At 33.2% G+C, this 10,105-nt stretch overlaps 1 protein-coding gene across 1 annotated transcript; it reads right to left on the bottom strand.

Moving 5' to 3' along the window:
• Positions 1-2,759: 2,759 nt before the first annotated feature.
• LOC143595176 (GDSL esterase/lipase At1g28580-like) lies at positions 2,760-8,694 on the bottom strand. The gene is made up of 5 exons (XM_077074279.1): positions 8,385-8,694; positions 7,911-8,135; positions 3,652-3,800; positions 3,281-3,557; positions 2,760-3,116 (listed from the first exon to the last, which is right to left on the bottom strand). Exons 1-5 carry the CDS (start codon positions 8,644-8,646, stop codon positions 2,842-2,844), a joined length of 1,188 nt encoding a protein of 395 aa, XP_076930394.1. The 5' UTR covers positions 8,647-8,694; the 3' UTR covers positions 2,760-2,841.
• Between the last annotated feature and the right edge of the window lie 1,411 nt (positions 8,695-10,105).

Below are 10,105 nucleotides of genomic sequence, written 5' to 3'. Positions count from 1 at the left end.
TGTTTTGGATTGCTTATATTATGAGAGAAAAAGTTACATAAGCTTTTGTAAATTATTAACTTAATGAAAAGTTATAAAGATATTGCAGAATAAGAAATCCCAAACACCCCCTTAGACTACATTAGAAAACGCATTTTTGAAAAAAAAAAAAAAAAACCTTATTTTAATTGTTTTTAAAACCTTTTATTCTGTTAACTTTTTTTATTATTAAAACGACTTCTAAGTATTTATTTTAGCATTGGTGACATCAGGTACATGATGATTCGATATTGATGGCATCATATACATGGTGATTCAACAAATGATTACATCATGTACATGTATATTGATTGATTCCAACAACAACGTTATTATCAACCGTCCTAAAACCAATCGTATGAAAACCGATCTTTTAATCCCCCTTTTTCTACCCAAAATTACCCAAATAATGCTTTTCAAACTTTTGGATCTCAACTGTCTCAACCGTCTCAAATGTTTGGCTCTCAACCGTCTCAATTGTTTGGCTCTCAACCGTCTCAAATGTCCGTCGATCCCCTAGACAATAGCGATGTTATACATCAATTTGCAAGTGCTTTTCGTCACGATGTGCAAACTTTGGATGAAGATGAATCCGAGGATGAGGAGCCGCATCAAAGAGGTGCTCAGCGTTGGTTGCCCGATGAGGAGGTCGCCTTGACCAAGGCTTATTTACATTGCTCCGAATCAAAAAAACGCTCAAACCAACAAAAAAAGATGCGTTATGGAAACGTATTAAAAAACATTTCTCGCAACTTCCCGGCGCAACCGAACGAAACAAGGATCAAATGATTGGCAAGTTGGGAGATTTGAATCGAAAAATGTCAAAATTTAACGCTTGTTACGTCCAAGAGGTAACTATTTTAGTTTATTTATTTTATAATCTAGTACTTTATTTTTACAATTTGTTATAAATATATTTTTTCTAAATGTTTTGTAGACCCGAACTCCACAAAGTGGAGCGAGCGAGGCGACTATGATAACGAACGCTTTACGCGAATATGTCTCAGTTTACAAATGTAAGGATTTTCCCCACTTGGATGCGTGGCAGATTGCGAGACGTCACGCGAAGTGGGTACCGATTCCGTTGGTCGATTTGAACGGACCAACGGCTCCAAGGAAGAAATGATCTTGTTCAAAAAGATCAAAAACTTCCGAGTCCGGGGACTATATGACGTCAACCGGCGGCTTGTTATGCAACATGCCGAACATGAACTTGAACGAAGAACCCGAAGACAATCCCGACGAAAACATACCCACACCCACACGGCCGAATGGCAAGAAAAGTGAGGAACCGTCAAGACTTGGAAAGGAAGCGGTGGCCGAAAACTTCGCCGAATACGAGTCGGCTAAGATGGAGGAAATGGCCGAGACGAAAGAGCGAAAGAAAGAGGCTCATCTTTTAAAAATGAAGCGTGAGGAGGCGTACATCAACCATTTGAATGAAAAACAAAAAAACGCCGATCTACAAATCCTCCTACAACCGCACGACCATCTTGATGAACCCGTTAAATCGCTCCTACTTCAACGAAAACGCGAGATATGCGACAAGTGGGGTTGAGAAGGGCCGTAGGTTTTTTTTTTGTTGGTTTTTTTAATTTAGTTGTCTTTGTTTAATGTAATTTTGTTTTATTTTTTAGTTAATGTAAAATATTGTTTTCTTTTTATTTAATTTAGTATTTATTAAAAAAAATCATCACACACCATCACACCACACCACCACCCCTAGTAAAAAACCATCACATGTGATGGATTTGGGGTTGGTGATGTGGCACCATTTGATTGGGTGGGGTGTGTGATGAGTGATCACACCACATCCACCACCCCTCCCCCTAATCATGCTCAACTGATATTGAAGAGCTAAAACACAATGACGACAAGACTGAAGAACTTAAATCCATTAATTAGTGATTGAAGAAACTAAAACACAATGAAAACAACGATGAATGACATATTGAATCAATTGATGAAACATCAAAGTCAAACAACACACAACAGAAGGAGGAAGATAGTGATTATGGTTGTCAATTTGAGCTCATACGAGTACTGTGTTTTAGTTCATATGGATTATGGTGTTTTAGTTAATTGTTATAGTGTTTAAAAAAATGGGCATAATAAATATTGAACATGGCATGAAAATAGTTAGGTTTGGGCTTTAGGGTTTTCCTCGTATTGAGCTTGTAATTTTAATAAGGTTTGGGCTTGACTTATTATATCTGAACCGGGCGTGACTCGTGAGTAGTTAATACATGGGCCTCGGCTTATATCTTACAAGTTACAACTCTATAACTACAAGGTTTGATTTGTACTTTGTATAAGAGATTTGATTTTATTTTGATTTAATTTTCTTATGGTTTTAGTAAACCATATATTACATTTTACTCATCATAATACAAACATTACTCAGACTTACATTAGTTCTTGTAATAAACATTTCAAATATGTAGCTAAAGTTTTGAACTTTTGATAGATTTAAAAATCACGGATAAATATATTATACACAACTATAATGCCACACTAGTAATGCCTAATGAGCTAAAAATCATATGCTAGATTTGCGTTGTCACAACAAATTCATTGATATTTACTACTCTTTAGCGGCAGTATATATCGTATTGAACCGCCATAACATCGTGGATATAGGTTGGCGGTTGAAAGCAAGTATACATGTATGGGAAATCATATATACACATAATTAAAAAAAACTATGAAACTATGTGTTCACAAATTCATAGAACACATCCCAACTGCACATTACATTGCATTTAATGTAAATCATATATATAAACAAAAAAAGATCTCCTTTTCAAGCTTCATTATCTTGTACTAAGAGCTTTGAACTAAATTTGATGATGCACCTCTTGCTTGTACATTTGAAGTAGGGCACACAGAATTAAACTGGGGTGTAGTATATGTTCCTTGAAATAAACTCTTGAAAATTACATTGTATGCGGCTTCTGTTAAGTGTAATCCATCCCAGTTAGCGTACGTTTCTGGTTGAGCACATGTTGTTGACGACGGATCAGCACAATCTACTAGCGGATTGTAGTTATACGGCCCTCCACCTCCGCAACATGCTTTTAGAGCTCCATTTGTGAATCCTATAGCATTTCATGGTCCTTGTTAGCAACTTGTTTTTCTAAGACATGTAAATTTCCTTTTTATTTTCTTTAATTTTTTTTATCTAGCATATATTTCTTTTTCTAACAAACTTAAAATAAACTAAGTATACAATTAGTATTAAAGATGTATAACATTTAAGTACCGTATTTTTCTGGAGAGCGAAAAAACTGCATAGCAGCGTTGTAGTAATCAGCATAAATGATATTAACATTAGGATGGACCTCTCGGATTTGATTCAATGATGTTTGGAGCAATTCATTGTGCCACTCAGCAAATTTGTTTAGTGCAGTCATGCAACCTGTTGTGTTGTCGTATTCTACTTTATCAGAACCATAATAGATCGTTAAATATGCTGCCGAGCAACCAATAGGTAGATTTCCTGGGACTACAAGCGTTTCCGCCCCTAGCTCAATAAGTTCCTGCATTACCCATATCAATTAATTATATAATTCATTCAATGCATGTTTGATTGTGTTTTATGTATATATACTTATTATTCTCAAATGCACATACATTAATAGCCGAGACGATGGTGTTAATAACAAGCGGAACATATGATTTGAGCTCTTGAATGGGTTTTCCAGCGATTACTGCGTGATTGTAGTCGTTACCTCCGATCTCTCCCATAAGAATTAATGAATTGCGAAGTATGTTCTTACAATCTGTAATAAACAAATAACCATGTAAAAAGTTCATAACTTTTTTATTAAGTTATTAGCGTAATCATGCATTAAGACTTGATAGTCATGTGTTGTGTTTAATGTTTTAAAAACCGTACCGAACCGAACAACCAATGCATCATTTAACCACCAATTTGTTAATAAGTTTTTAGTGCAAGTCAAATGTTAAATCGGTGGAGTTCTGATTAATTTTATTGTTGAAAGTTGAAACGTTAAATCGTTGTATCAGTCAAGAGAGGCGATGGCAACAAAGTCTAATATGGTTGAATTGTAAAACATTCAACGAATAATGACATATTCATAGAAAAAGATTCCAATGCCATACTTTGTTGACTTGTTTTGCAAGTTGACGTTATTTAACTCGAAATATTTATTCCTTTAGTAGTTAATGCATTTATTTTTTATCTACAACACATACTATATATTTTTTTTCCTAAGATACAATTCAAGTTAAATAAATGCTTAGTTATATTTGGTAATAATTAAATGATATTAATAAGTATGCTAAACTCTACATCCCTTCAATTCAATTACTTTATGTCGTTAAAAAGTTAAACTTAATTAGTGTATGTAGAAAGCGTTGGTTTCTGTTTTTAGATTTTATAACTTTTTATAGGGCCGGCCTAGAGAGAGGTCGGGCATCAGCCGTCACCGCTATATCGATAACAAGCAAATTGTTATAAGAAACATTTGACTCTCGGCTTCTTAGTTGATTTTGTTATTTCTGTATTTTATTTTTTTTAGTTTTAGATTATGACTTGTGTATTTTGTTGGAAGTAATAATATAATCAGCCTGCTTTTGAAGTCAAAGTTGGGTGAAAAAATCGGTTTACAGAGCTGACCTGAAAATTAAATCGAAACCAAACCTGTTTAAAATTGATTTTGTAGAAATCGGTTTGGAACCGATTGAAATCTTAGGTTTAGAATTGGTTTGTTATTCTCTTTATCAAAACCGGTTTCAAACCGGTTAACTGAACCAAAAACCGGGCAAAAGAGGTCAAAAAACTATATTAAACTAGTCAAGAAACTAGTTTCAACATGAACTAAAACCGATCATAAACTAGTTTTCACTTTTGTTACCAAACCGAACCGGTTTAAGGTTAAGGTTTGAAATCAGTTTGTGCACTCTACCTTAGATGTATTGAAATCATACAACTTCCTAAATATGTTTTTTAATGGATACACACACGGCCATCTAACCTACTCCTAAACTACTCCTGAATATGTTCTTTATTTTAACGATTAAAATGTTGCGCTATATAGGTTTTGAATTTTTAACCTTCTATTTTACATCTTAAATACCTTACCATCCTGTCCATCCCTTCAAAGTAAGAATTCAAAGTAAGAATAACTTCCTGAATATGTTCTTATAAAAATAGATTGCACTTGTAATAACATTTATTTGTGAAATAAAAAAACAAATGTTTATTCAAAAAAACAAAAAACTGTTAGTTACTTCTTATATATACAATAAATAAACAGTTGTTGAATAATTAGTTACACATTAATAACTAAACAATATTAGGAGTTATTATTAATAACATAAATAAGTTTTAGCTGATCACTTAATATAATATATTAATTAGACGTTCCGTTTTAAAATACTTGTTAGTGGCTTTATGTAATGTATGACCATGACGCTTCACCTAAATTTTTTTCTTCATTAATCACTGAAATAATGACAAGACTCAAATAACCAAAAAAGAAAATCTGGTTATATTTATTAGTAGGGAAATTGGATTTTAATACTCCCAACTTTCGCCTATTGGTCGCTGACACTCCCAGCTTACAAATTGGCCGTTAGCACTCTCAACTTTTCACATATTTACTTGTACCACTCCCGTCGTTAAAAAACACTAACATCGTTAGTGTTTGGGCAAAAAATGTAAAATAGCTAAGTTAAAGGTAAAATCAAAACTTATTTTAAATATATCCCACCACCATCACCTTCCTCCACTGCACTACTACTACTACCACCCACTACCAACCGCCACCTCCAGCCACTACCTACTACCACCCACCACCAACCACCGCCACCCGCCACCACCCACCTCATGCCAACACCTATCACCACCACTACAACCACCCACCACCCATAACCACTGCCCCTACCCTCAACAGCCTCCACTACCACCATCACCACTGCAACCACCCACCACAACCACCACCTGGTTCATGTAGTTGGTGGTGGTAGGCGGCGGCGGTGGTAGTGGGGGTGGTTGCAAGTGATGGCGGGTGGGGCAGTGGTTATGGTGGTTGCAATGGTTGTGGTGGTAAGCAGTGACGGTGGTGGGTGGTGGTGGTGAGTTGCTGTGGTGGCGGTGTAAGTAGTGGTAGTGTTAGGTGGTGGCAATAGGTGGCGATGGAGGGAGGTGATAACGGTAAAATATATATTTAAAAAAAATGATTTTACTTTTAACTTAGTCATTTTACACTTTTTGCCCAAATACTAACGACGTTAGTATTTTTTAACGACGGAAGTGGTATAGGAAAATATGTGAAAAGTTAGGAGTGTCAACGGTCAATTTGTAAGTTGGGAGTGCCAACGGCCAATAAGCGAAAGTTAGGAGTATTAAAATCCAATTTCCCTTTTTAGTATTATTTGAACTGAGAAGGCAAGTAGTCATAACTTTATAATATATTTTCAGTGTGTTATATCCATAATGTAATGGTCTAGTAGTATGGAATCGTCATTTCAAAATGAAATTCGTGGATTCAAATCCTTGCAAGTACAATGTTAAGGGAATATAAACTTTAAATGATATAAATTTGTTTTTTTAAATATCTTTTATCTTCTTTTTTTTAGGGCTATTTTATCCATCAAAGCAAAACTAATGGCATTGCTTTTTCGTTTTCTTTTTCTTTTTCTTTAATAAAATAAAGTGACCAATTCAAAACTATTTTTTTTCGTACTTATCATTTTACATAAATTGAAATATTGAATATATACTTTTTTTAAAGTATATTTAATGGTAACTTAAACACTTTCTAAACTACTTATAAGTTACGCCTTTATATTAACAACTAAAAAACCAATCACTTTATTTTTTTTAATTTAAGTATGATATTTAACCTAACATAAACCAATTTACTATCTATAAATTTGACATATAGCTATATTGGCAATAATAAACCAAATTATATTTTTATGTAAACGATTTTTATTTATTAAGCAATAAAAAACCAATATGTTATACGTCTTTTCCTTCCGCCTTTATATCAAGAAACGAATAATAATCTTGAGGCTCAAAACAGAGCTCACCAACTTAAATGGCCATTAATTCACAACCAAAAGGTTTTCAAATGACCATTAATCCACAACTAAAAGGTTGCCAAATTAATGGATGTGTCACCACAAAATCTTTAATAAAGAAAAAGGAATATCTTCTTTTGACTTTCACTTTGAGTTATAATAAAATTATTTGAATAGTAACTTTTATATAAGTTCCCTTCAAATTACTTATAGGCAAACTGTTACAACTACATAACAATTGAATAACTGTTGTTAACCATATGACTATACAAAGTTAAGTCGCTATCAATGTACTTGACTTGACTATAACAACTATTAGACTAACTTAGTAACAAGTTGATACGAATCTCCTTATAATTATTGTTACGGGGTGGGTGGGTTGATCGCCACATATGGACTTACTCAAAACGGTTGCCGGTTGGTAAGAAATTTGTAAGTCTTTTTCATCGATAAACGTCATTATATTATTAGTATTCATGCATTTTACATGTATGTTTGCGTAGAAACTAGAAATTTATATAATTGTGTATACAAAAAAAAATCATATATTATCATTTAAACTTGGTTATTCTTTTATATAATAGCGTTCGGTCTAAATTTTTACAGTTAACATACCACAAAAGTGTGTGCATGGTTTAACGTTTGTACGTTTAATTTTTGTGCGGTTTAACCTCCTTGTCACTTCTTTTCTATGTTTTACGTCTCGTAACTTTTGCAAGTTAACGAATATATGTGGTTTAATGCTTTTACGTCTGTTTTTTTTTGTTTGGTTTAATGGTCCTGGCACACGTGTCTTAAGTAATAGTTAATATTATAATTGATAAATTATTAAATATTACCTGAGGCAGTGCTACAAATAGACGGCAACCATCTTTTGAACCATTCCAACTGCACACCTAAAGATGCATTCGTATACGGATTGACAACCCCTTGTGCTTCAAGGAACGATGAGTCCAATGCAGTCGCACCCGCTACTGCGAAATTCACCCCTTGTCCTTTCTCGATAACACTGTTTTCTCTAACGTCCTGAGACGATGGTATTAGGGGCATTTCAAGACTCTCAGCTTCAAAACAAGAAAAAAAGAAAAAAAAGGTTACAAAATGGTAAACAAATTTTTGTTACGTGAAATACAAGAAACCATAGATACAAAACACATTTTTATATAATAAGTACAAAACGATTACAATAAAGTGGCAGACAAACAGACAACAAACTGGCAGACAAACACATGTTGGATGATCAAGTATGGTTCACACAAAAATAATGATTAACAAAACTACTATAGTTAAAATAAGAAACAAGTGATGAGTACCAATGAAATCAATGATGAGGCGGCCATTCGAGCACCGACCGGTTGGTTTATGGAAGAATGTCTCGCCGTAGGGTGGAAACAAGAAATGAGGTGGTTGACTGTTCGAATTAGACGCGAGTTGTTTAAGGTTTCCGGTATCAGCTAACGAGTCACCAAAGCTTATGATGGATGAATAGCATGCATTTGCATTAATTATGTTACAAGTTAATAATAAAAGGATCAAGAAAAGTAAAGTAGGAGAAGAATATGATGAAATTGCCATTGAAATATGAAATGAAAGAGTTTTTGGTGAACAAAATTAAAGTTTATTAGCAGCTTTGTGCTGGTGATCCATTATGTTGTGTGTGTATTTATAGATGGGAAAGAAAGTATAATTTGCTTAAGATGTACACCAAGAATTTCACACGAGTAAGCACCTATGGGTCCCACGGATCTATGTGAAAGTACGAATTGCCCTTGAGAGTTGGTGAGGTATATAAAAGTTTATATTATTCTCTCCAACGCGGAAATTGCAACTATGGCTACTTGTTCGTACATTTATAATTTAATATATTTTGAGTTTTTCAAATATAAATTTAGATGCCTAAAGTCTTGTAAAACGGGCGGATCGGAGAGTATGCCGGGTTAGAACGAAAAAAGAAAAAAGAAGTGTTCAGCCCGGTTCAGGCTAAAATGAATTATGATCGAAATAGGTTTAGATTGAAATGATGATGAAAGATATCAAAATAAAATTGGAAACCTTAGAGATACTTTCATGTGCTCTTGGTAATTCGTTTTCAACTATATAGTCATTATGTGATGACAGATTTTAACCTTCAAAGTATATTATCACAAAACTCGTAAATATATTACATGTACAATGTGCGCGTAAAATATTGTGTACAAATTTAATTGTTTATATTTGAATCGATCAAACACACAAACACATATATCATATATGTGTGTGTGGTGTGCTGGGGTGGGGGGCTTGGATAAGGTTGGTAAAATCTCAATCGTGTCCTTATACAATGTCCTGGTCAGGAGAAATGGACAAATGCCACCAACTTCTCTTTTATTTCTAACCAGCTTCTTTCAAATACACAAATATAATATTTTGCTAAGTAAATGCCCCGTATTCTTTAATGTTCTTTAATATTTAAATGTTCTATAAACTAAGTAGGACCATTCTGTAACTTGTGTGTTTTAATTAATAACGAAATTAGCATATAAAAACCAAATTATGTCAACGTAGCATAATAATATTCTTCCTATATATGTATTTAGGTTTGGGAATTTTGTATAATGTATGTTAAACAGAAAGATAATATTATTTTTGTAATCTGATATTAAATTATTTATGTAACTAGTTATGGAAAATATTTGCTTTAAATAGCTTAATTAGATGAAGATTTACATATATAACTTATAAATAAATGGTTTAAGCTTTAAAGAATTTTAAAGTTTTTATAACTCATTGTTTAGACTTGAGACTGTCGAGAATATCAATAAAACGACTAATAGCTTGATCTAGTGGTAAGATGTATGTCTTATAAATAAGTGGTTATATGTTTTAGTTTCATTTAAAACAAAGATTAAATATGAAAAAAAAAAGAAATTTAGATGTTCAAAAAAGAGAGAGCGAGAGACAGAATCTCAATAAAACAAATAATTATAACAAAGTAATAAAAATTAAAAGGTAATCATATTAGAATAATTAAAAGGTAATCACATTAGATATAACT

The sequence above is a fragment of the Bidens hawaiensis genome, unplaced genomic scaffold (assembly GCF_021521415.1).
Source record: "Bidens hawaiensis isolate Kalapana, Puna unplaced genomic scaffold, B.hawaiensis_p1.1 tig00044770_1, whole genome shotgun sequence".
In the NCBI taxonomy this organism is placed as follows: Eukaryota; Viridiplantae; Streptophyta; class Magnoliopsida; order Asterales; family Asteraceae; genus Bidens; species Bidens hawaiensis.
This window is presented reverse-complemented; position numbering and strand designations above follow the sequence as displayed.

Coding starts and splice junctions, on each gene's coding strand:
- LOC143595176 (XM_077074279.1), bottom strand. CDS start 8,646: ATGGCAATTTCATCATATTCTTCTCCTACTTTACTTTTCTTGATCCTT. Junction 8,136..8,384: donor CCTCATCATTGATTTCATTG/GTACTCATCACT, acceptor CTTGTTTTGAAG/CTGAGAGTCTTGAAATGCCC. Junction 3,558..3,651: donor CCATCGTCTCGGCTATTAAT/GTATGTGCATTT, acceptor TGGGTAATGCAG/GAACTTATTGAGCTAGGGGC.